Here is a 27,795-nt window from a genome sequence, read left to right as displayed (position 1 = left end):
AGCTATTTAAGTTTTGCCTAACAGAGTGGTCTAGCAGGGAAGAATCATATGTGATTATGGAAGACCATAATCACAGAAACGATGTGATTTAGGAAAACTTGAACAAGTGATATGTTACTCCTTCACTAAGTTAGTTTTGAAGCTTATAAAGCAAGAATCTAGGGAGCAATAATGTAGTGATTATAGTTATATGAGAAACTCCCTGGGCATGTAACCATATGGGGAGTAAGTAAGAAACAAGAATGCTTCAAGATCCTAAAGATTATATAAAATATATACAGTTGCTTGTTTTTCACCTTTTCATCTATTATGAGGAAATGCATCCTGTTCCTCTGTCTGGACTTTCTGATTCCTATTTTTAATGTTAAAAATAAAATGTTTTTGCCTGTGAAGGAGAGAGGATTGATAAGCAGTGATGATTAGAAAATCAGTAGGTATACTTGGATTTCGTATTGAAACAAAACAACCCTGCAGTGTGAGAAAGTAAGCTAATTGTTACATAAGGCCTGAAAATATGACTAGGCTTTTCTGTGTTATCTACAAAGTCTTAATATCATCATTGATTACACTCCAAAGTAAAGAAGAAAAATCAAACTGCATTTCTGTGTCAACATATGTATAGAACATTAATCATTTTCTTTAAATAATATTTTAATTGTTAATTTTACTTCAATTTTTGTTATATAGGGTACTTTTTTTTTTTCTAGATTAAATGGTATAGCTTATCTCATGCATATTGAACAGCCTGGTGGAGGTGGCATTTTTATGGGTTGCTTTGGGAAGGTGCCAGGAAATAGCAGCTTTCATTGCAAGTCTTGGAAGTTGCCCTAATTATTGTTGAAAGAAAGTAAGGAACCTACCTAAGTTCTAAGATGGCTTTCATCACTTCAGAAACTTGTTTTATACAAGTAAAAATAGCAATATGGATTTTTCTCCACCCTCTTTTCCTGCTAGGAAAAATGCAGCAGTGGCTCAAAGACACATCATATAATAAATGATTAGAACAGCATCTATGCATTGAGTTTATCAGACATTAGATCAGGTTCTATGTGACTGGATCATATCTATCTCTGCACAGAAAGTTTAATATGAAAAAGGCTACTGTGAATAGGGGAGGAGTACTCTGTTCTCTGTGTCCGTCATGGACATAGCAAGAAGTAATCGGCTTAAACTTCAGCATTGAAAACTTAGGTTAAAACTTTCTTCTTATAATAGTAGTAAAGAATTGTCATCTGAAAATAGATTACTTGGAGAGATGGAAGACTTATCACTGGAAAGGCAGGATTGATGAGTATCTATAATAAAAAGCATAAATGGAGTTTGTTTTGTCCTAGAGCAGGAAACAAGAAAGGAACAACTAGGAAGCAACTTCCTGCAGTTCATTTCAAGCCTTTTAATTTCATTACTCAAAGCAAACACTAACAGTGTTTCTTTCTTTAGGTATGCAGTCAGAATTTCATTTATAGGAGCTTGCATACTTCTGAAAATAGCAGACTTCAAACTCCCTCCCAACTGTAATGCAAATTGAAAGTTTTTTTTTTTTTTTTTTTTAAATTCTTGCAAGCTATTCAACCAATAAATTCAAGTGCAGTAACCATCAGAAATGCTACTCCCCTTCTGCATCTTAGCTCGTTAACAGATTTCAGCTTCTTGGCCAAATCACTTCAAAAGAAGAGGCAACAAAACCTTAAAGGCTGTTTCTTTTGTGATATGAAAAACAAGCAACAACAACAACAACAACAACAAAAAATACAAAACACAAAACTAAAACAACCCAATTGTTTAAATATTGCATCAGTATGATTCATAATGTTCCTATGAACTAAATCTTACTACAACAAAGTTTATCCATGTAAAAAGAAGTGCATAAAGTTCAGAAACAGTGATAAGAACAGGTTTAGTCTGAAAAGTTAAGCTCCAGTTTTACTGTGTTCTCCCCTTAAAAGTTTTAATTATAAAAAGTAAAAAGTGTTTTTTTTTTTTCTATTATTTTATTTTTATTAAAATCATATATAATGCTTCCCAGAGTTACCATTAGTTTTAAAGCCAGTTCAGGCCTTGCATTCACCTTATACAATGCTGTGCTTCCATTAAGTAGGCTATAGAGTTGTCTGAGAATCTGGCTTCTAGAATTTCACACTTCTGTTATTTTTATAATTTTCACCAAGGCAAATTAAATCTGTTGCATGACAGAGTAAGGTGACACTTCAGCAGATTCATAATTCTTACAAATATTCCAAGTTTATTGCTATCCTAAGTGATGCTCTTCTCTGTGACTTTCAGAATGCAAAGCTTTTTATAGGCATCTGTGCTAGTTGTTCCATTCTTTGTTCTTCAAGTGAGCTCAGTGGAAGAATATGCCAAATATTCACATCCAATATGCCAAACGGATGTGAGAAATCGTCTCATGACCATCATGGATTGTACACCTCCTTATGTTGTGCAACCCAAAGCATCTTTTCAATTTCTATACGCTTCCACTATGTCTTTGGTCTCAGCAGTTTTTTGGTTTAATTTGCACTGACTGGTGTTCAACCCAGAGCACCTAAATGTATCTCAGTTATCTACATTTCTCACAACTATGTTATGGTTCCTCCTGTTTTCTTACTGTCATATTTTAATTTATTGATGTTATAATTCTAATAAGTATATATATAAAGAAAAGCAATAACTGCAGTTACATTTTTTAGAACAATTTCTGTTTCTCCTTTTTGCATTGTCTTGTAGTGATATAATTTTGCATTTGCTCTTTTTAAATATTTAAAACTACCCGGCAAGTGCCTTTGCTAATTTGTCATTCTACTCATTGCTACTCTCATCAGTGTCATTTGATGAGTTATCAGGAAGTATTATTTCCTGGAATGGTACACCATTAGCCAAATGAAGCTGTCTTGCCAGTCTCCAAATGCAGTACTTGTTCACTTCCAATGAAAGCTCTTTGATTTGTGACAAAGAAATATGAAGCTATGGAAACAAAGTAAAATGGATGGTGGCAAACCAAATTTTGCAGACTATCAGCCACTCATATCTTATTGGAAAACTTCGAAGATGTTGGCCTTTCTTTCTCTTTCTTCCCCAAACTCTAAAAAAAAAAAAAAAAAAAAAAGGCATAAGCCCTAAACAGTGGTCAGACATTAGCAGTGGAAGCCTTTTATGCTCCTTACTCCTGCTTCCCTTTCCTTCAGTCTCCTCTGACCAAAAAAGATCCCACAGAGATACAAACTCTAGTATATGAACTACAATATGGTAGGCATACAAATTGTCAGTATGGTTATGTAGTGTTTTCAGTTACCATCCTTATAGCACCCATATCCTGGAGCTTGTAAAACAGTAGTGCAAAATACTGGTAGTAGTGTTAGATGGTGAGTGACCATACAGACAGAACAGGCTTTTTTTCTTGGGCCTGGAATGTGACTTAAAATAATATAATTGATATCTATATATCATGCTACAATGATGGAAGTTCAGTTACCAATTTTTGCACTTTTGAAATAATCACCTTTTAAAAAAGTGTAGCAATAATATTATATATAAATGCATAGTATGGTATAGTATATAGTAATCCGAATAAATTGGTGTTGACATTACCTGCTGCAATCTCTTGCTTTTTCAACATCTCTCCTGAACTGAGAGACAATAATGAGATACAGTATTTGAGGTGCAATCTCAGCAATGCTTAATAAAGGTGAATAGTAACGTGTAGCTACACTGCTCATGATACAGCCTAGTGTGCAATTTGCTTTATTTGCAATAAGATGCATATTCAGCCTGACATAAACCATAAACATCATGCCTTTTTTTTTTTTTTTTTTTTTTTTTTTTTCCCAGCAGATATTTTAACAGACCACTTTCCAGTCTTTATGGGGATGTTTCATTTTGCATTTTTCCTTACTAAGTCTCATGAGTTTTCTGTTGGTCCAGTTCTCAAGTTTATCCAGATTCTTCTGGATCAAGTCTCTTCCATTTGTTCTGTCAAGCATTTCTCCAAATTTAAGGCCATCTTCAAACTTCTTGAGGGTTCAATCTGTGTCATAGTCCAGATTGTAAATTCCAACAGTATGGGAACAGTATCATATATCCCAAACAGTATGGGAACAGTATCAGTCATTGGGGTACTCTGCTTGTTATCAGCTGTTAGCCAGATGACCAGACTTTGGATTCATGGCTAATCCAGCCAACTTTCATCCCACCCTTTTTTCTATCCCATGCCTCTTCAGTTTCCAAATAAGGAAACTGTAAGATGTAGCAACTAAAGGCTTACAAATGTGGAGATGGATTATATTCTATGCTCTTTGTAGCCAGTCATTTCATCAGAGGTGTGAGGCTGGCTGAGCATGATTTACTATTGATAAATCCATATTTCATATTCTGGATTATTTTCTCACTCTCAAGTACCTGAAAATGGATTCTGGGGAGACATATTCCATGATATTTCTATTCCTGGGGACTGAGATGAGGCTAACCATACCATAATTCAATGAATCTTACCTTTTTAAGGATGAGTGAAACAATAACCTCTTCACAGTCATCAGGAACCCCATTTAATTGCCATATAAATTATATACAGTGGACTACAGTCACATCAGTCAACCTTTACAGTGCCCTTAGGAAAATCCTGTCAGGGTTTGGGTAAATCCAACTTGTCAATATTGTCCATAAACTTTTTTTTTTTTTTTTTTTTTTTCTGGTGTGTGTGTGTGAATAATGCATTGTTTCTTACCTATTAGTACTGTAATGTCTCCCCCTTCTTTAAATTGACACAACTAATTTTTTTAAAGTAATTTGATTTTAGCAAGAGAAAACATGTCTTTGATGATATTGTGGCTAATGTTCTGGGTTTAGGTAACTGTCTCTATAACCTAGTTTTGAATTTCTTCTTGTCTAGGTTCTCTGTCTGTTATACTGCTTCTCTATTTTCTTTCTTGCCCCCTTTTCTCTCAAGACTATTGTTGTCACCCTGTTGGTAGCACTGAAACTTCAGTCTAAGCTGAGACTTGAGGCTGGGCAGAAGAGCACTGCTGGTTGATAGAATGACTATTAGGTCATGGTTCAAAAACAATATATATTTCCTGAAAACTCAATTTCCATAGTCCCCTATTTCTTCTATTTTCTGTCAGTAAAATGGCAAACTTGGTTATTCTGAAGCACTCTTTCACATATATGCTACAAGGTACATCTTTTTCCTTACAGATATACAAACATATGGCAGTGCATTAAAAAAAATAATAAATATATATATATATAAAAAAAAGCAGCTTCGAATTCTGATAATTGCTCAGAAAAAAATAAATAAAAAATTTCAGAAACTTGGACATTTGAACTTTGAGCCCTTTTGAAGGTCTTGCCCAAAGTGTAAATTAGCAAGCATTTCATTATCGTAAGTAAAATTTAGTTAACACAGCTAATAGTTTATGGTAAGTTGTCTCTTTTCAAAGGCTTTGCAAAGTTTGTTTTAGTTTACAATGAAGCTAGTTTATGGTAAGCTGTCTGTCTAGATACCTGAATTTATAGTTAGAGAAAAAAATGCATTTTTGCCAGCTGTACTTTTACTATCTCGCTTAGGACAATACAGACAGACTACATGATTCCTCCCATTGTAAGTGGCCTTCAAGACATGCAAGACCAGAAAACTACTGAGTGCCACCCATACAAAGTTAATTAAATGGTCATAGATGTCAATAAGATCTTTCAATATCTTTTAAAATTTTCTTAGTCATTTATTATCATTCAATTATACAATGTGGACAGAGGAAAATCAAGGTGCTGATTTTGGCTTTGGCATTACTCACCCTCAGTTGCTTTTCTTACTGCTAGCAAAATATAATTGATTTGCAAGGCAGTCAGATTTCGTGTCTGGCATAGGTACAATAAGCAGATTTCCAAGATGTCTGAAGAGACAAAAAGTAATATGAGGAGAAATTAAAAATTGAAAAATAGGTTAATTTCAATGGGAAAAGTAGGAAAATGATATACTGGGGGCATGGGAGAGGTTAGAACCTAAAAATACAAGAAGAAATTTAGTATATAATACTGTAAATCAAACAAAATTGCACTGATAATCTCATAGGTTCATCCTTTCTTTGCCCCCTTCCCTCTAGTGTCCTTTATAGGAACCCTTGTCAGTCATGACAAAACTCTCCTTCTGGCCAACACTTGGACGTTTTCATTGTGTTTCAGCCTTGCTGGCATCTTTCCCAAAAGAGAAAATTGTGATATTTTTATAGCAAGACAAAAATAAAAGAGGAAAAAAAGTGTCCTATTCACCCACTTCTCTGTGTGGAGGTTTCACGTTTGTGGTTTTAATGCAATTAATCAAAAACCAGATGCATTTGTATTCTCTGAACAGCTCTTTCATATTTTCTCAGTGTAGCAGTGTGAAATGGTGCAGGATGCCAATGGATAATAGTTCTGTGAAAGATATTTTTCATGTTAGGACAGTTCTTATGGGTTTTGTTTTAGAAGATGGATTGCAAGTTCTCAGTCATTTGCAAGCCACAGGCTTTACATGTGCTCTCCACATTATCAAATTTCTCACTCAGTTTGAAAACCACAGCATTTTAATTGAAAGGAACGCTAGACTTTCCAGTGGTATCAATGTGGGAAGGTTGTTAGTGTCTGAGAAATAACCTTCCCTCTTCAGAAAAATGAACAAATATGGTGGAACTCTTTTTACCTTAGTAACCAATGGGGCTGCAAGGTGAGTTGGCACACATTCAAGTGCAAAATATCAAACAGTGAACCCTCTTTTTAAATTCACTGACTTGGAAGAGATTGAATATGTGAGGGCTTACTAATGACTAGCAATGGTGTCACTCATCCTAGAACTGCCATAGAGGCATACTTTCTCCTTTGAGGCTAGTTTCAGCGTATGGCAGAGATTAAAAAGGATCAGAACAAGGGAACCGGGCATTTGTACAGCAGAAGCTCTAAGATCAGATTGGTACAGCTCATCAAATGGAGGAGTTTAATTTAGCTCTCATTTCACACAGTAAAACAAACTCAGCAAAAATGATTTTTTTAGGGCTCTGGCACCTTAAAATGTCTTAAGATAAAAAATTAGTTGGGCTTAAAATTAAACTAAGGACTCTATTTACATCCATACTACCTCTTTCACTGGTTTTAAATAATGGCTCTTTCAGTGGCTGAAAATTTACATTTATAAACATATGCATAGTTTACACAATGTTTAGGAACAGCTACTGATGTATGGAATTTGTAGGTTATTAATGTAACATCACAGGCTGCTCATGATGTCATAGCTCCCCCATTCTTCTAACCCTTGTTCTAAGGACCTACATGGCAAGTATTTGGCAAGTTATTTTCACAGTTGTTTTTGGAAAACAACAACAACAACAACAAAACAGCACTATTTTAGATGAGAGAAAAGATCTATGTGGATTTCTAGAAATGTGAAGCCATTCCTTAAATGCTTTCTTTTTCAGATATACATTATGTTAAATATTACATTATTTCACTATACATTAGTCTTTCTAGGGTATATTAAATATTTGTCATTATGGCATTTATGAAGACAACAGTTTAGTGACTATCATAGAACCATGGAATCATAGAATGGCTTGGGTTGGAAGGGACCTCAAAGGTTGAATATAATAAGATTGACACTGAATTAGGGAGAATGACTACCAATGAGATTGAAATACATCTTGAAAAGTATATGTTTTTCAGTCTTCACCTAAATAGTCCTCAGTCTTGTACAATATGAATATTTCACAAAAAAGGTTTAAAAAGAAGGTTTAAATCACAAGTTTTGCTTGCAGCTTTCAGGTGCAATCTGAAATTTAGACTTAAGTTTTATAATACTTATTAGATACTTACCCTGAAAGTATAGTTGAAAGATAGTTTTGTTGCAAATTGCACTTTCTGTAAAGAAAGACCATAGTGTCTCCAAGTCCAGACACTTTCTCAAAAAAGTATCTCCTGATACATTTCAGAAAATATTCTAGGCGAACAGTTAAAGTCTGCAATGTTTCAGCTAGATAAATTTTCTAAAATACATGCACTCGCAACATTGATTAGGGGTGGACCACTGATAGGAAAAATCATTACCTTTTTTTCTTGGAGATTTTTTTTTGCCATTTTGTCTGAATCAGCATTAGTATTAAATGGCTTACCTGTTTAATTTATAGAATTTTATTTTCGTTTTAGTTTTTGTAATTTCTCTCCCATTACTGTGAACGTAGATGTTATCTGAGAGGTTCAAAGAGCAAGCAGTTCTGGTTTATTATGAACATTTTGTTTTGACTCTCATTCCTTTCTACCTTTTATAGGCTCTATTGTGGTATACGTCTAATGAACATTTTCTCTAATAGCTCCCAAGGAACAGCAAAATAACTACTTTGGCATATGTTGCTGACCAAATTCTCTGGTTCTGTGGCTGCTGGTTCTTTTAAGGAACTTGTTTTCCTAAGTTTTGAAAAGTCAAGATACTGCTCAATGTGTCCCTTGTGGAATGATAGCCTAACTTGCAATACCATTAATCATCAGATCATTGTTCCAGATAGTGGAAAAGAACTGGTGGTAGCTGGCTGTATAATAAAACTATTTCTAATGGGAATTCATGTTCATCTCATGCTCTTCCAGTTCAAGAGAAGAATACAGAATGAGATACAGCTCCTGTCATATAATATTCTGTCTTTCTCTTTGATCTCTCAGCATCAGTTTTGACCACGCTACTGACAAAAAGGCAAGTCGTACTCTTTTCCCTGCCTCCAGCTGTCTGTTCCTGCCACCTCTGTTGTGTCAGCACCAGTGAATGTTCAGCAGTTCAGGAAAAATAATAACTTGGGGAGGCAGGTCTACTTTTTATTCAGTTCAGGGAGCTGACATAACTGGTGAGCTACGTGATTTAAGTATTGACATAGCAAAGGGTGTGCCCAGAGAAAGAGGGACACAAATGAGGGCTGTCTTTCTGGTGGCAGCACGGTGTGAGATCATTTAAAAGTTTATAAAGTGGGGGAAAACATAAAATAATAATAATAATAATAAAAAAATCTTTGGCTGGGGTTTGTGAATGTGTGCTAAGCCCTTGAGTTTAATGAATGTCAACTGCTTAATTCTGTTGGTCTGGTCTGTTTTTGTGTTTTCAATTTTGGTTATATCTTTGGTGGTATCTGAAGATTTCTGTTAGAAGAAGTGAATCAGGTAGTCACATTTGGTTTTATTTATATTTATCAATGCATGCTGATACAACTATTGATTCATTTTTATGTAGGAATTTGCAAGAAAAAAATAATTAAGATTTCACATTTAGTTCTGAAAGTGCTGAAGCTCAGTTTTTCTGGTGAGATAAATGGAAGGAAGCATGGAAATTCCTTCTACTTCTCTTGATGCCTTCTGGTGGAACAGTTTGTTTTCAGAAGAGCCTGGTTGTCAAGGGAGACATGGTGAGAAATGTGGTGTTTTTTGAGCTAAAGACATACTGTAGCATCTTTCTGTTGAATTCTGTAATAGCGAGAGTAGTGAGACTATCACTGCGTGGACAGAATACTAAATTAATATGTTGTTAATATTGTATAAATTGGCCTTCTTATAATTATGTTTTGTTGTTTTGTTTTGTTTTGTTTTCCTTCTGTTACTGAATGCTGAAAGATTAATGCTGGAGTCCGGAATATCTGAAGTCTGTGTAGCTGTCGCTAAAGACAAAATTAGACAAAAAACAACTAAGCAAAAAAACCCACAACTTAAAGCCTCCATAAGACATTTCAGCTTTTCCTAATTTCCTTCTTTCTTTTTTTCTGATGACTTATATCAGTTGTCAAAGAAAATAGTTATGAAATATTGAAAAAAGGTGCGAGTTTCTAAATAGCTTTTAGGTTGATTTTCAAATAAGCTGAAGCTGGGAGAAAAGTTGACCTATTTTTGGTCATTTCTGGCTTTTCTTTGGGACAGTGTGAATTGTTTATTGCTAATTTTCATTTAGGGTCATTTTTCTAAAATAAATAACTGTTTCTCTAGAACAATGACCAATTCTGCATAATGTATGCTCACAAGAAATTGCACATTTATTCTAAAATAAATATTCTAAATAAATATTGATTCTAAAATAATTACAATAAATTCCTTCCTGTAAAGGGGTAAGTCCACTGCAGATGCAGATTACTGAGTATTCGTCTTGAATTTGTACTGAGGTAATTCCAAAAAAATTGTCAAGATGGTTGGTGACAGGATAGTGAGCCTTGACATGGAACATAGGGTGACCTGCTTTATGTAACACTTTAAATTAAAGCTGTGGGGAAAAAAGATTGTGGATTTAGTGTGGGGAGAAAATATTTGTAATAAAATTGATGATTAGAGTTTGTTTTGAGAATAAAAAAAAATTAAAGGAACAGTTAATATTATTCATTGAAGATCTTTGCGTAACACTACTGAAGCATATGCTATTTGGTAAAACATACTCTGCAAAATTTATGTAATTTAGAAAGTTAACAACAGACAAATTTCTCTTCTTTGTCTAACTTTTAACATAATTTTCAGAGTTGCTTGTAGACTTTACAAAATTATTTATTTTGGCACAAAACCAGTCATTTGTATTTTAGCTTGAGAGTTTTTGTTTGTTTGTTTGTTTGTAAAGCTTTGTTTTCCTAAATTCAAAATTTAGAAGAGTCTTTGTAATTAAATATAGGAGTTTTGTAAATAAATATAGGAGTTGTATCACAGCACTAAATGCGACTTACCTTTCCAAAATCTGATATAAGTAATTATCATGATAAAACAGATTCTGAATTAATTGATGTGCTAATATTTTCTTAAGGTAATATTAAATTTTATGAACATAATGGAAAAGTTATGTTGGATTTCAGAGTTAATAAAAGCTTTAAATTTTGTTGCTGTATTATCAACTGCTATATTATAACAGAAGATTATCACATCAGGGAATACTGGATTTTCAATGGGACATTAAATGTCAGTGTAATATAAAACCTGCACATATTTGATATTTGTGAAAGTTGTTAATATAAAAGACTAATCAAAGGAATGATTTTTATATTTTATCAGGAGTTTAAGAGTAATGAAGAGGCTCTTCTTGGCTACATAAACTGAATCTGAGTCATGGAACAGTATTATTCTGGTCAGTCCTAGATCTTTGTGATTGTCAAGCAAAAGGAGGGAAAGAAAGAGTTGTGTTTTGCTTCTTTGTATTTTTGTGCCAGCTACCATAGAAATTAAAAAGATAATAGATCTCTAATTTTCATGGATTAAACAATCCTTAGATGATGGGAATCTTAGAGATTTTTCCCCCTCTTCTCTAATTAGAATACCTCAATACAGGAAGGATGACTTCATGATGACCCTACATTCAAATGTTAAAAATAGTTGCTTATTGTTGCTTTATTGAACAAATCACATCTTTGTTCTCTACCCTAATGTCCTGGTTTCACTTAGGGCAGAGTTAATTTTCTTCCTAGTAGATGGTAGAATGCTATGTTTTGGCTTAGGATGAGAAGAGTGCTGATAACAATTGTTGCAGAGCAATGCTTACACCAAGTTTACACCACGGACATTTCAGCTTCACAATCAGTCCTGCCAGCGGGCAGGCTGGCGGTGCAGCAAGAGCTGGGAGGGGACAGACCCAGGACAGGTGACCCAAACTGGCCAAAGGGGTATTCTATACCATCTGATGTCATGCTAAACAATATATAGGGGTGGCTAGCCGAGGGAGGGGGACCGGACTGCTCGGGGTTAGGTTGGGCATCGGTCAGTGGTGAGCAATTGCGTTGTGCATCACTTGTTTGTACACATTATTAGTAGTAGTACTATTATCATCGTTATTGTTATTATTGTTATTATTATTTTCCTGTCTTAATAAGCTGTCTTTATCTCAACTCATGAGCTTCGCTTTCCCATTTCTCTCCCCCATCCCAGAGAGGGAGGGGGGAGGGTGAGCGAACGGCTGTGTGGTGTTTAGCTGCCGGCCGGGTTAAACCACAACAACTAAGCATAGGTAAAGAAAAAGTATTACGGTTAAACAAAATCCACTTAAATTTGAAAAATATTAAAAGAAATCAAAACAGAGCAAGCAGTAGTAAAATTTCAGATAAACCCTGGAAGCTGAAATGGAGAGGAGAACGGATCCATCTAAATAAGGGCAAGGAAACCAGGGGTGTGGGGGGGAAGGGAAGGATTCTGTTTAGGATGGTTAGCCCATCTCCATTTTTTTTGTTTCCCAAGCAAGAGATAAAATTTAAAACAAAGAGGCTGTCTACACTTTCAAATGGATTCAGATTCTTAACATTTTTTTTTCCTGAAAATTAAGTTTAGACCATTTTATCTAATGTCTCAAGTTTGTCAAAGACCTTCTAAAACACCTGAATCTCCTAGATTGTAAAAAATGTTTCCCAATGTTTCCCTGGTGAAAGAAGAAAAATGCTGTTCCTCACTCTCCCTTTCCCCCTCTGCAAGACTAAAAAAAAAAATAAATTAGAAAGTTGGTGTTATATAATTAATGACATATGGAATCTCAGAGGTTTTCAGGTTGGCAAGTGGAAACACAGAAAAATACAGTTACATAACATTAAATTTCCTTCAGAGAAACTGTGAAAGTTTACCTGTGATTGTAAATTTTGTAAATTTCTATCAATATAGCCATGTTTAAGATTGTTGGTGCTTTCAAACAAGCAAACAAACACAAGACAACCAAACTACCAATCAAAAACCCCTTCCATTATATTTTTACTTGCAGTAACCAAACTGTAAAGATTTGGACTAAGCTCTTATGTGAGGGATATCTACTATAGATATAAAATCTTTTGAAGAATACTGAATTAAAATGGTTCTACTGTTTCAAAAACAAAACAAAACAAAACAAAAAAAAACCCACAAGATTAGAGAAAATTCTGTTTTCCATCTCTATATAATTTAACTTGATAAAAGAGACTTTTCTATACCCTTGTATGCATCATCTCATAATGTTAAGGGTATCTATTGGCATTCTAAATGCCTTATTAAGTTAGCAGTTCCATATAAAATGGAAAGCTAATCAGATCAGCCAACTGCCTGACAGTACGGAAAATAGTGATGATAAAATTCCTCTTGCTGAACTTTTGACAGCAAAATGAATATTGAATTGCAAACCCTGATGTTAGACTCCATCTATAGTAAAAGGAGTGGCATGTCCAGAGAGCAGGTCACAGACCTGGTTGCAGTAACAGCATAACACAAGTTGGAAAACTGAGTTGCAGACCATGTTTCTGCCTTTGCAAGTAATGTTGAACGCTGGGATTTGATTATTCTCAGATTGCAGTAGAATATGCAGCAGAAATACACAAATATCATTTTGGAGACATTCTCTATTATTTTTATTATTATTATTTTTTAAAAACAGTTTAAGGAAAGTGACCAGGTTAGGTCACACAATCCACAATTCTGCTGGACTTCAGAGACTTTGGAGTAGACCTAAGATGTTTGCACTGTTTTCATTCTAACAGACCTTGTTGAAATACTGTCAAAATGACATTTTGTGCCATTCAAAGGGTTCCCCCTTTGAAAAAGAATGAAAATAAAAAGCATTCACTTCACTGTTAAGACATCTTTTAAAGAAGAAATTCACTTGATGCTGTAGTACCTACAACCCTATCCTGGCCAGCAGTTAATACAGACTATTGAACATATGCTTTCTTGGCTAGCAGTCAGACTTTTTTAACAGAGATTCTTTTATGCATACACTCCCTTCTGAGCTAATGAAATAGTGACAATATGTTTTCTAAAGAAAACCTGTGTATGAGAAAATTGCTTAGACATGCACAGCCTTTTTTCAAGAAGCTGTCAAGGTTTCATATTGATGCTTGATGGTATGTTATTAACATGCTTACAAAACTAATTCAAAGGCAGTAGAGTAGTGCTGTTTATACGATTTGTGGTAATATTACCATTACTAATTACATTATATTGTAATACTGATACAAATCAACTGCTGGCGATGTCAGGATTAGTGTGGGATGGTATAATAAGCAAAGCTTTTAGACCTTTTGACATTATCTTATTGAAAAATGTTTGTTATCTTGTTCTTTAAAATGAGTGAAATATGTTTGGTATCCAAAATACAGTAAAGACAGCGTGTGTTTATCATGTATTTAGTGACCTCTGTTTCCACTTCAGGCTTATCTTTCATAAAATTGTAACATTTTTAGAGAGAACACTAATGAAGACTATTTAAGAAGGTAGTGATGTTTATGAAGAAGCCTCATTCATAACATGAAAGCATGAAATGTGCCTTTTTTATTTATTTTATTTTATATTATTTTAGAGAGAGAGAGAGAGAGAGAGAGAGAGAATGTGTGGCAATAGGATCAATGCAGATCAGTTAAGATTTTTTGATGTATGCATCAACCTTTGACCAATTAGGTAGGCAGCTGTGATAATTGTATTACTAAGTATGAAATGTTTTAAACCTCAGTACAGCCCCTTCCTGCTCCTTCTAATACTAACTTCAGTGTAAGTACTGAGATAAAATTTGTGACATTCAGACGGAAAAGAAAATAAGATTAGACTTACTAGAAACAAGCTATATGAGTAATTGAATAGGAATGCCTTTAACAATGTAGGTTCTTTATGCAAATCTTGACAAAATATTTCTTTTTCAGTTTGTGAAAGAGAAAAGTTGCTAACAAAGGGCTCAGTCAATCACTTTCTAGTCATTGTAATCAGGGTGATTTCTGGAGTTTCTTTGTGAGCATTGCTTTGTTTCTTTGATATTCTGATGGTCTTCATTAGGATTGCTTTATTGCTATTCTTTATTGGGAGAAAAATAAACTGATCACAATAAATTCCACATGATTTTCTTCAGACTATTGTTGGAAGTTTACATTTCTTTTCTTTCAATGGTAACAGTAATTAACTACCCCTCCTCCTCAACCAGGAGGCTGCTGCTCACTTTATAATTTGTTCACTTAATAACAGAATTGCTGAGCCACCTGTGTAAATTATTACAAGAAAGTCTCAGTGTTCATTCCCAGCATGAATTCTAGCTTACAGAATTCACAGGATTGGAGTCAACGCATAGAACTGGGAGAAAAAAAATAGTACATTGAATCATAGTGCCAGTTTCAAAGCTGAATAACCATTACCTTTGGGATTTCAGTAAAACGTAACTTTGCATCCCTGAGAATCTTCCCACCAGACTAGAATCCTCTTATGAGGTGTAAAGGATTGTCCTTCACAATATGCTGCCTCTGAGAAAAAGAGAAAGCATGAGAGACATTTTACTGCTTTTAAAGAGACATACTATCTCTCCTTCCCCCCACCCCCTTTTTTTTTTTTAAACGTGCCACCACTAATATGCAGATATTTAGAAATATCTGGAGAGTACATGTTATCAGCAATAAACTGTTTTCTTTTTCCCATTGCATGTAGTTTTCTAGCTTAATGGTGCAGCTACTGAAATGATCTATCCCCTGGATGTTGCTATTTTTCATATAATTGAGACTTTTGTAGCTTTACTTTATGAGAGTTTCACAACCAAGAAAGGATGTAAACCTTTAGCATTTACTGTTTTCATAGTTTATCCATATAAGAGATGCACTGCAGTGAACAGCAGTACAGAGCCAGTCACTCTTGGTCAGGTAGTGGTTTGAATCTTTGAACTCTTTGACCTTAGAATTTCCAATAAGTAGTCTGTTTGTGGTATTTCATAGATAAATCACATCTACTTTGAGCTAAATTGAAACCACCAATTTATTTCATGTGGGGATAACCCACATGGACCTAAGTAATGGTCATCTATTCTCAAGAACCACATGTTATTCTTTGTTGTATATGACCATGTCTTTGCTCTTGAGATAAGGATGGAAGTTTTCACAGTTCATAATATTAGGGAACAATAAGAGGAAAAACAAACAAACAAAAAAACCACAATAATTTGTTATTTGCAGGATGATGATATAATCTTCTATGGCAAAGTCCAGTTTTAAACTGTTATCTTTAACAGTCAGTCCAGATCCCTTTCAGCCATAAAGAATTGTACTGAATTAGAAATGCCAAGACAGTTCTGTCCTTGGTTAATGATTGTGTTATGTTGCCTTTATGTGTGTGTTACGTCTAGATGTCTGTGTTCAAAACAAGCAAACTATTCTACTGAAATTACATATTCACCATCTCACAAGTTATAAAATTTTATACCTGTCAAATGGTCTAATACCAGGATATCAATTTTAATTAGACATTACATAGACAATAAATAGATGAGAACTAATTCACTGCAGAGTAAGAAGGTGAACTTACTGTTTGGTTTGCAATGTCTTTGCAGCATTATTTCCTTTCATTTTAACAGCTATTAGTTGAGTAACAGATTTATTTAAAAAAGAGTCTGGGACAAAAGCAGGAGATAGAGATCTGTGAAACAATGGTAAATACAAGATGTGACTTTGTGTTGGGTCTGTCTGAGCTGGAGTCACCTTTTCCCTGCAGCAGCCCACACAGTGCTGTGCTCTGCACTCGTAGCTGGAACAGCACTGATATCACTCCAGTGTTGTGTCTATTGCTGCGTAGTGCTGGCACAGCATCAGGACTCCTTCCAAGCCCCCAAGAGCCAGCAGGCTGGGGGTGGGCAAGTGATGGGGAGGGGACATTGCTGGGGCAGCTGACCTAAACCAACCAAAGGGATATTCCATAACACCTGATGTCACACTCAGCAATAAAAGGGGGGGCTCTCGTGGGGGAGGGGGCTGTTCCTCCTGAACAACCACTATGCATTTGAGGCCCTGCTTCCCAGGACGTGGCCGAACACCGCTCACTGATGGGAAGTAGAGAATAATTTTTCTCTCTCTCTGTGCTTCCGCGCGGACTGATTGTTTCTTTTGTATCTGTTTTTCCTTCCCATTCCCTTTCCCTTTAATTAAACCATTCTCATCTCAAACCTCGAGTTCTCTGTGTTGTATTTTCTCCCCCTTCCTTCTGAGGAGAGGGGGAGTGAGAGAGCGGTTGTGGTGGAGCTTGGCTGCCCACCTGAGTAAAACCACCACAGACTTTAACAGTAAAATGTTGATAGTATACAGAGCACTGTGTTTCAAGTTGTATAGGGGAATGCACATGGTTTGAAAATCAAATTTTCATTATGAAGTTTCTTTTTGTTTTCTTCTGGTGGGGCAGAATTTCTGTGTGATATAGAAGACGTTTCTCTCACTAGATTTTCTTCATTCTGTGTTCATTGCTAATATCAATACAGATAGATTTTAGAATAGGTTTAAAAGAATGAGCAGTGAAAAATGTACTTAATTTCTTTACCTAAGAAGATTTTAATTTCTCTTTCTAAAAACATATTTAATTGCTTACAAAGGAAAATAATTGCATGTCTTGTGAACCTTTCAGTTCTAACACTGACTTTATATTCTTACTTTAGTTCTGTTTAATAAATTGTAATTTGCTTTTTAAGGTTTTACTTTAGAAAAAGATCCTTTAGAAGTGACTTTACCTATTTTTTTCTTTTTTCTTTTTTTTTTCTTTTTTTATTTTTCTGAAAACATGCAAAATTACTTATGTCTACAACTGCTGTAGTTGTTGCTTTTACTTTCTGCTTTTCTTTTTATTTATTTCCTCTCTCAGGAGAAGCAGCCATTACCATTAGGTATTATTTATTTAATATTTTTATGTGATTTTTCAAGTCTTTTAAATTACAGCCTTTAAAGGCAAGCTGTAGGCAAAAGAATACTGAAGTCAATTTAAAACATGCCAGCTGGCAAACACAAGAACCCAGTAAATTGGCAAGGACTTATCTGGTGCTTATTCTTCAATTTGATGTTTATTGTGAAAGTATTTTGCATGTGTGTGTGTCAATGTGTCGAAATGCAAATGAGCTTATCATCCTTATTTCTCCTTCTTTCTGTTATCTGCTGTGTCTTTTATTTCTCAACTAAAATTAAAAGAGCAGTAGTTCATTATTGCTGAGTTCTTAATAAATGGAGGAGATGTTACAGAACTTCCACAGGTGTCTTCACAGAAAAGTACAATATCCTATGTAAGGATCCATGCAGAACCATATCCGTCATATCCAGATGGTATACATCCAGATGTAATACATCCAGTACACAGGCTCTCTAAGTGAGCAATTAAATGCAGTGCTCTCCTTTCAGTTCTCTCATATACATGCTACTTTGACACCTAAGTGTAAAAAATGAACAAAAGAAATTATCCCTGCTAAGGCTTATTAATGATCAAACATAAACAAGTCTCATGGCTTTTCTTTTCTACACTGCTGTTAGTACTGCCTGATTTGATAAGTTATAGTGTATTTTAATTTTACTTCTGTGCAAGAGCCTCCTATAGTAATTAAGTCAGAGAAAACAGAGAACGATGCTGGTGTAATGCTAGTGTCTTACAGCCAAAAATACTGTACATTCTTTTGAATTCAGAACTTTCTTGCTAGTAGGCACCCAAATAAGGATTTATTTTTTTCTTTTATACACTGTAATGTTTTTTTTTTTTTTTTAATTTTTAATTTTTTTCTTTTATGCACTGTAACGTTGTGAGTTGTATGGGGCTCCACAGGAAAAATGAACTTTTTTCATGTTTAACTTATGTTATTTAACTCAGTATGTTAACTCTGTATTTTCCCCACACCCTTTTCCAAACCAACTTTCCTCCAACTTCTGGAAAGAGAGAAGTCCCTTTATTGGGAATTGGGAGACAAGGATGTTCAGAATCTCTTGGTTTTGTCCATTAGTTTCAGAGAAGTTTGCTTAATAAGAAAGTTTATGTACACATTTCACTTGTACAAATCAGACACCATAACTTCTACAGGTGATCTGTGACATCTCTATAAAGTATTTGAAGAAGAAAAATTAAGAATTTGGTGTCCAGGTAATATGTTCTTCAAAATCAAGGTTTCACTTGTGAAATTGAATTAAAATTTTGATGATAAAAAAGTACAGCACTCTTCCTTCCTCAGAAAAGACTATGATTTCTGTATTGCATCTGTATTTCTGAATATATGATCCTAGTAGAAAAGGAAAAACAAACAAAAAACCAAACAAACAAGCAAAAACAAAAACAACAACAACAAAAAACAACAACAAAAAAACGAAACCTAAAAGTTTGATTAATGGGAGCTTAGAAAGCTAATTTTGAGGCCTGATCTCAGAGCTTTTAGACTGGAAAAAATGTCCCATTAATTTTAGTGGGAGTTTTGACTGCACAAGGACTTTCAAGATCAAGTACTTTCTTGTTCATTAAAGGATAGAAAGTAATTAGAAATAAAGCACAGAAAAGATTTTATGTAGTATTGCTTTTGTCAGCTGAAAAATCCATATTATTGTAGGAGTTTAGGCTAATCTCTCTCTCTTTCTTTCTTGCATAAAATGATGACACAGTAGGTTGTTTTCAGACTCTTAGCAGGTCTGTGGTTCTATTTTTTCGTTTTACTGGGAAAAGGCAACTGCCAAGTTGTGTGTGCTTGTGTGTTCTTCCTTGCTATGGATTACAATCAAATCTGTGATGCTGACTTTGTCATTTCCCTCTTCCATCCAAACTGTTTAGCTCAAGATATTCTCACAACCTTTTTGTTTGTCAATGGTAGATGATAGATGAAATAAAAAGCCTGTGTGCATTTTGGTTGAAGGTTTTTGCTGATGTCAGCTCATGAAATAGAAGAACAGTTGGAAAGAAAAAGATAAAACTGTACTAACTTTTACAGAAATAAATCTTGCATGTTTTATGATACCTTAAATTATGTTGACTTTTCAACACCTTTTGATGAAGAAGCTATATATTCTTAAGACCTCTTGAATCCAACCCTGAAATTGAAATGTAAGGTAGTCATGAACCCTTTCAGAAATCATGAATTTAGGTCAACAAATAATGGGAGTACATTCTGCACTGACCTCAGGGACAAGGAACTTATCTCCTATTGAAACATTAAACCATTCTTTGTAATACTTCAAAAATATGTTTCATGTTACTCTTTCCTTATGTGTACATGTATATATATATCCATATATATATTCAAATATATATAATTGTCTGTGTCAAAACCTTCCTTCTTTCAGTCTCCAGCTGTAATTTATTTGGGTGAAGAGTAAGGTCCAGGTTTAATTCTAGTTAGAATAGTTGCTTGCAAGACAGAGCAGGAGCCATTTCACTTCTTTCTTCTGTCTGCTTGTTGGTGGGAATAGAGAAGCTGTAGAAAGATGGGGATCAAGGCAAGCTGCTCTCTTTGCTGACCCTGCCACACGTAATGGTCTTAATTATTACCAAAAGCAATATAAAAGTAAAGAAGACATTTTATTTCTTATGTAGCAGCAGTCTGCTTTTTGGGAAAGTTGCTATGTAGAAAAATGCTCTCGTACTCAATGATGCCATGCATTTGCTATTTTTAATTGGTAATTTCTATATGAATGGAATTTTATTCCTGTCCATTCTTGTTTTGATTGTCTCACTAAGCCAGTTGAAAGCTTAGAGGATAGTGAAAAAACTCATTATTGGCTGTTACTGAAATTACTCTTGTGATTACTTTCCAATTGTTATTGGGAAACAATAGTTATAATTTCTGTAAAGGTGATTTATTTATGTAAGGGTGACTTTCTATCAAGTAAGAAAGTATACGATAACATGTCACACAGTCAGCCTTCAAAAACTCATCACTTTATCAAAGTAGATAAAACTGTGCAATATACACTCTAAAAAGAGAACTTGATCCACAGGGACTCCCTGTCTGCTTTTTCAATGGTTTAATTCTGTTGCCTTTGGGTGAATTGCACTTCATTTGTACTCATGTAAATGAGGAAAACAAAATATCAGAGGAGGTACAGGCAGATTTTAGAATGAGGCATTCTCAGCGGCTTTTACCTTTCTCTTAAACTATGCTTATTTAATCTCCTTGGATTGTATAAGTACCTTTTGATTCAGAGTATAAGACCAAATAACATTTCTACTTGTGTAAAGCATTTTCTTCTTTTATTTTAAATGAAATTTTATACGACAAAGAAGGGACCTCCTGAAGTCAGTTGGAAATGTAACTTCAGATATCAGAGGAGAATACTTTTCGTTGATACAAATACGTTCAACGACTTTTTGCTTTCAAGGGGAGTTCTTGAAAAAAGCTTTAAAAAAGCTTTTAGAACTGTGATATAATTCTCCAAGAACACAGAACTTGTGTGAAATATCTGAGGTATCTGTTGGGAGTACTTTGGAAGAGACATGTGTTTTCCACTGTGAATAAAAGTACTATTTGATGTAAAGTTTTTTGAGGATTTTGCTCACTATATGATGTTATAGGAGTGGATAAACAATTCTGTACAGAATGCTAATGTTCTGTCTGAATATGGTGCACAGAATACTTGTTTACAATTTGGTCATGTTACTCTACAGAGAATGGATTTGAAATTGTTTGACTTTCCAGATACATTACTCTTAATGTAACATTCTCTCTCTGGGGAGCATTCTTTTCTCCAATAAAATAGAACAACAAAAAGGCCTGGTGCTGGGTTAATACCTGCATTTCAGAATATCCTTTCAAATGCACGTGTTTTTTTTTTTTGGCTTATATTGTTCAGAATTATTGTGGTACTATTCTTTTTTCACATTGGATAACCAATTCAGTTCCTATAGGAATATGTAGTCTTGAAGGTTCTTCAAACTGGGTAACCTACTGAACTTTCCCTCCACAGTTATTTTATAGTCACATGGAGTCATAATGATTTGAGACCTTGAAGACATGGTATTTTGGGGTGTCTTAGTATTATACTCAGGAGGGAACCTGATGTACATAGTGCTATTTATATTCAGCAGTTAGTAACAGAGCATGAACATCCATTAATGCTCCCACATTAAACACAGCTTTAATTGCAGCTTTAAAGATCTGCTGTTTTTGCTTTTTAGAGTCTCATGGTTGATTAATAATATCTTAATAAAAAGCTTAATAGTGCATTAAATTAAAAAAAAAATATCTCGTTATGAGACAGCAATTTCAGTTGGTAGTTCACTAAACAGAACAATAAAAACCTGCCCTGCTGTCTGAAAATCTGTTGTCTGGTTGCAGCAGAGTGTTACACAACAAGCCTTCAAAAACCAAACTGATGTTTGATGTAGCACTTTAAATATTACCATGCATATGTTTGGTAACACTAGGCTATGTCATCTGAAGTTTGTGAGCCCTCATTAAAGGTTATTTATCTTCCTTCGACAGAAATTTTCACCCATTTTGCATTATATAGTGCCAATATTGGGCTTTTGGGGCGGTGGCTTATCGGTAGTAAGATCTGTAGTAAGAATGACACATCTTTTTTATCTAAATATTATTGCTTTTTAGGCACTGAATTTTGGAGATATGCCGAAGTACTTGTGGGAGATTTGGGTACCTGACAAACCATGGGTGGTAAGATATCAGATCCACTGAAATAAATAAAATAAGCATTTAATTTTAAGTCAGGTATTTTGGGCCCTGCTGTCACTGAATTCAATGGGCAAACCTCCTGCAGTACTCAAGGTGCATTACTGCAACTTTATAAAATAATATTTCTTTTTTTTTTTTTCTTTTTTTTTTTTCCAATATTTTCATGCTGTTGAAGTAATGGCTGTAGTGAAGTAGAACTACCATCTGACAAGGGGGAGTGAATTGCTCATCTGAAGGTTGTAAAACTAATAAGCAACATTTTCTGTTATCTTCATGAAGACTAGCTATTGCCATCAGAACAAATAATGGTTCACAGGTAGGACTGAATAAGACCTTTCTCCAGACATCCTCTTGTTAGTACTGTATAACATTCACTCTGGACACCAACCCAGTAAGCCAAGGAAAATAACTATCTCCTTTTAAGCACCATGTGGGCTTCTCAGAAAATGAGTCCAGCAGATGCTGGCTGTCTTCCACTTTCAGAGTCAGTAATCAGAGAATAACCAGGGTTCAGTGTTGTGAGTTCTAAAGCTCTATAGCAAGAGCACCTATGGTTTACCTAGATGCACAGTTTCTGCTCTGTACAGAACTGCAATCTAGTCCATCAGTTTCCATGCAGGTGTATTTTTTGTTTTGTTTTATTTTTGTTATTTGCTGTTGGTGGTGGTTTTGGTTTTGATTGTTTTTGGGGTGGTGATGGTGGTATTTATTTATTTGTTTGCGAAATGAAGTACTGTAGAATCTGGATAGATAGAATTTTCAATATCTCTCCACTAACTGTGCTTTTAAAAGAGAATTTGTCAAAATTGATTTGTATTACAAAGCTCCATGTTGAAGTTCAGAACTGTCACATGTTTAAAAATAATAATTGCAATCTGAATTTGTTCACATCTTTTGATACATTTAATTACATTTGTTCAACTACATTTATTAAAACTACAAGCTTACAGTCAGAAGTTTTTTTTCTTTTGTAATTTAGCCCTCTTCCACCAAAACTAAGCACTCTGTGGCAGTTGTTTTAAGCTACATCAGAAAAAAAAAAAAAAAGGCTAGAAAATGGCAAGCTTCCAGTATCAGACATTAAACTTAAAACATTAGTTATTTTCTAACTTCTGCTATTCAGCTTTTTAGCCTCAATAGTAGACTATTTTATCCTCAATATAGGCATTTCAGAGGTAAGTTAATTGCTTTCATTTTCTACTGTAAAATATTCTGAATGAGCTTTGTGGAATCTCTATTCATATACTATAAAACCAATACAGAGATCTAGATATCTATCTTATCTTTCTCTTCTCTATTGATAAAGAATGCTGTGGTTATATATTGATTCAATAACATGGAATCTGAAGGAAACTTTGAAGGGAAAAAGGTAATCATACATAGTTGGGACAAGCAATATAAAATGAACACACTAATAAGCAGCATCGAGCTCCATATACTAGAATTGTAGGTGCCTATGCATAGATAGCTATATATCAATTCCTATTAAAATGATGGAGAATGGATACCTAGTTATAACATACTGAAGTACTGAAGCAGTGGAGTAATGACAGAACATGCACCTAAGCTTCTAGCTCAGTTTTTGGATGTTTTTTGTATACGTACTAGACTGTACTGTTTTATCAGTTGTCACTTACAATATTTTATTTCAGTGGATATTAATTACAGAATGAAGAGTCCTGATGTAGTTTTATTCCAAATACTAACAGCAGTATATATGTAATGGTTCACGGTCAAGACCATTTTTTTTTTTTTGAGAGAGAAAGTATATTATACATGTATCTATACATACATATGTATATATATGTATGCTACATATATCATATATATATCTACACATTATCTTTTAAAAACTGATCTTTTAATTAGAGCTGTTCAGAAAATCATTTCAATGAAAATTGGATGCTAATATGTAGAAACTAGGTTCTAAAGCTGCTAAAGTAGGAAGAAAGTTCTAAACTTTTAAGCTAATTTCCAGAAGATTTTACATCTCTCAGCTTTTCCCTATGATTTCATGCTCTTTGTCAGATAAATCTTTTCAGCTAGGTTTAATATGTCAAGAGAGTTAAACAAATGAGTAGACAATTTCTTCTGCTTGTTTTAGATAAAAAAAAAAAAAAGTGAAAATACATGTATATTATCTTTGCTCTGTTAGCTGATATTTGGTGTGGATTTTTAATTTTTTTTTTTTCTAGTTTGACAGCAACCTGCTATGGCTGTCATAAAGCAATGGCTTTAACTAAAGCTTCATTCCCATCAGTGCAAATGCATGACTTTGAAAAATTCTTCCAACTCTTAATTTATTGAAACCACTATAAGTACCTTTAAGTATTTTAAACTTATTATTATCATTATTATTTAATTTTCATACTGATATATATTCACAGTCTGACCAGTTAGCAAATAACGTTGATGGTTTGTGCAGTAAATGAGGACTGATCATTTTGCAATGTATTAATTAATACGAAGAAAAGAAAAAGTATGGTATTGCTTTTAAAAAAATCGTTGAATTACCTGTGAGTATTTTGTTCATTTAAATAGCAATTACACAGTCTTTTTCTGAAGGCTTCTTGGCAAAGCAAATAAATCTTCATTAACATTGTTTATAATACAATTTGAAACAAACAAATTAAAAAAAAAAAAAGAACAAAAACACTTCTAAAACAAGTTGCACACTGTTGTGAAAATCCACTACATGTGAAAATCCACTACTAGATTTTCTATCTCTTGAAGTTAGATTTTAGTAATTGATTTTAATGTTAATTAGTACCTGGACCCAAAGATTAGATGCAGAAGATTTTAGGTGAGAGTCTGGTGTACCTGTTTATGTGGCAGTTCAGATTGCATGATTTTATGGGGGAATGAGCATGGGGTGGGATAGATGTAGGAATGGAAAAGAAGCACTCAGTGATAAATAATCAAAAACGTATTTAACGTGTGAGATGGATGATAGCAAGTGGATAGCAATTTTGCTTCTATTAAATCTGTTCTACAATATGCATGCACACCCATACCTATACCAATCAAGGCAGATGCATTTCTTTCATTCTAATACGGACCAGCATGGAGTGAGGGGACCAGGACACTGACTACAACTGTGCAACAGGATCATGTTTGGCAGCTGGTACCCTCTATACAGCAGTTCAGGCTCAGACTCCTATGTGATGCTGGATGCTCATGGATGTGCTCACTCATGAGGGGTTATTGTCTTAACTGTTTATTGCTTTCTAAATCATGTTGTTGGCACATGCCACAAGCCAAGCTAGTGAGCCATGCGGCCTTACTAGTCACATAGCCTCAGGCCAGTCTCCTTTATGTCATCCATATGTAAGGCCAGCTAGCAGTTGTCACTGTGGTTTCTATCATTCTCTGGTCTCCAACCCATCTGTGTTACAGATGTGCAAAGTCAGCAACAATTATATGATGGAGTTCAGCTATCTCAGCTTTGTCTTCCAGCCACAGGTTAGTTATTTGTAAAGTGGCAGATGTAGTCATGGTGCCATTTATCTGACCAATGCTTTTGAATAGACACATGACACATGATTGAAATGATCCCTTCTAGGAATATAATGGTCCTTTGGCATTGATAACATCTGTTCATTTTGGGAAGAAAACTCCCCCTGCTCCACACATATCAGACAGTTTGCATATATACAAGGGAGAAATTAAGAGCACAAAGCTTATGACTGAGCTTGTCCTAAAATAACATAATCTTTCCCTGAGAGACCAAAGAGACACTGAGCTGTAAGTAATGGTGTACGTTAAAGGATACAATCTATCAAGGCATCTCATTTGAGTATGGTACCTATAAATGGCTTGGTTTCCAATTAATAGGTCATATAGGAACCATTTTTTTTTCCTACAGAAGTAACAAAAGGTGAAGCTTTTTCTCTGCTGTTCAAGTTAGATGGTAATTGCATGAGTCAGGATTCTGAGAAGTTGAATGCTCTGTACATTTTATATTTTATTTTTTTTATTTTATTATTTTATGCTATTTTATTTTATTGTATTCATTTTATTTCGGAGTCTGCAAGAGTAGATATTGTTATTAAACATGGCAGAAGTTTTTATTTTATATTTTGTTTCTGTTCATAAGTCTTTGTACCTCTTATTGACTAATGACTAATTGACTATTGACTACCGACTAAAATAAGTCTCTTAACTTGGGTGTAATTCTGAGGTGTTGGACAAACACTGATATTCTTTGTGTTTGGATTTTATTTTGACTTTTTCAAAAGTAAGCTCCTTTTTTAGTTTAGAATTTAGCTTTAGTTTAGAATGAATTAAAATACATACTAGTCAATTAGGTACTATTTTTCTGTCTCAAATGTGGTGTTAGTGAAACCGACCAACTTCAGTATTTATATAAATAAAAGTTTACATGTATCTCTTGGTTTCATTTCTTCTTAATTAGTAGCATACAATGTACCATTCTGATTTTTGATTCACCCCCATGGTGCCTGCTCCTCCTCTTGGGGATCCCAGCTGTTTTCCTCTCCTGCTGTAATTGAAATCAAACTTGTTGCAGCCTGTAATTGTTAGTGAATCTAACCATCTAATGTTTTCTGTGAGACAGATGTACACCAGTACCAGATGAAGTGCCATATGGAAAGCCAAGTGCCCTACCAGGGTAAAGACAGATCCGTTCTTGTTCAGTTTTACAATATTCCAATACAATATTCCAATACTTGATAACTCATATCACACCCCTAACTTTGTAAAATGTATGTGTATATATGCAATATATTAATGAAAATTATAATTATATTAAATATATATATTTAATATATATATATATTAGAAATTATATTAATATGTATATATGCAATATATTAATGAAAATGGTTAGGCCAAGTCTATCTGACCTCATGAAGAACTGTACCTCCAGACTGGTCTTACATATTTTACATTGTGGCTCTAAGGGACGCGGTTTGGTGATGGGTCTCAGTAGGTCACATTGACAGTTAAGTTGATGATCCTGAAGGTATTTTCCAAACTAGATGATTCTATGATATTATGATTCTATATTATTCTCTTTGCCTGCTTCTTTCTCTTGTGATGTTAAGGAAAAATATTCTAGTGTCTGTTTGAGCACTGCTATGACAGTTCTAATGTCTCATATGGGAATGTAAATGTAGACATTATCTCATCCTTGTTTTGGCATCTAGTGAAAATCATAATCTTTTATAAAGAGTGCATCTTTTTTCTCTAGGTGAAGACATTTCCTAGGAATCTGCCATTGGTAGCAGGATGCTGTTGTCTGTCAGTATTTCAGTATACATGTACTCCTGTTTTTCTTAAACCGTGTAATGCTTCCAGTCTTAGTGAATAAAATAAGAAGTTCTTTTAGCTTATCTCTCTCCCTGTCTCTTCATATATACAGGGAGAAAACATCAGTCGTGAATTGTCAAATATAAGTAATATTTAATTATTTGTAAATATGTAGTTTTTGAACT

At 34.3% G+C, this 27,795-nt stretch overlaps 1 protein-coding gene across 4 annotated transcripts in view; it reads left to right on the top strand.

Annotated features, from left to right (window-relative positions):
* The window catches only part of PCDH9 (protocadherin 9), a 722,486-nt gene that overhangs the window by 294,627 nt on the left and 400,064 nt on the right, over window positions 1-27,795 (top strand). For 2 of the 4 annotated variants that reach the window (XM_068675913.1, XM_068675894.1), the window contains exon 3: window positions 22,256-22,321. The exons of the other annotated variants lie outside the window; for them this stretch is intronic. In XM_068675913.1, the coding sequence (XP_068532014.1) occupies window positions 22,256-22,321 (66 nt within the window). The remainder of the gene's footprint in view (window positions 1-22,255; window positions 22,322-27,795) is intronic. 4 annotated transcript variants of the gene reach the window in all.

The sequence above is a fragment of the Anas acuta genome, chromosome 1 (assembly GCF_963932015.1).
Source record: "Anas acuta chromosome 1, bAnaAcu1.1, whole genome shotgun sequence".
In the NCBI taxonomy this organism is placed as follows: Eukaryota; Metazoa; Chordata; class Aves; order Anseriformes; family Anatidae; genus Anas; species Anas acuta.
This window is presented reverse-complemented; position numbering and strand designations above follow the sequence as displayed.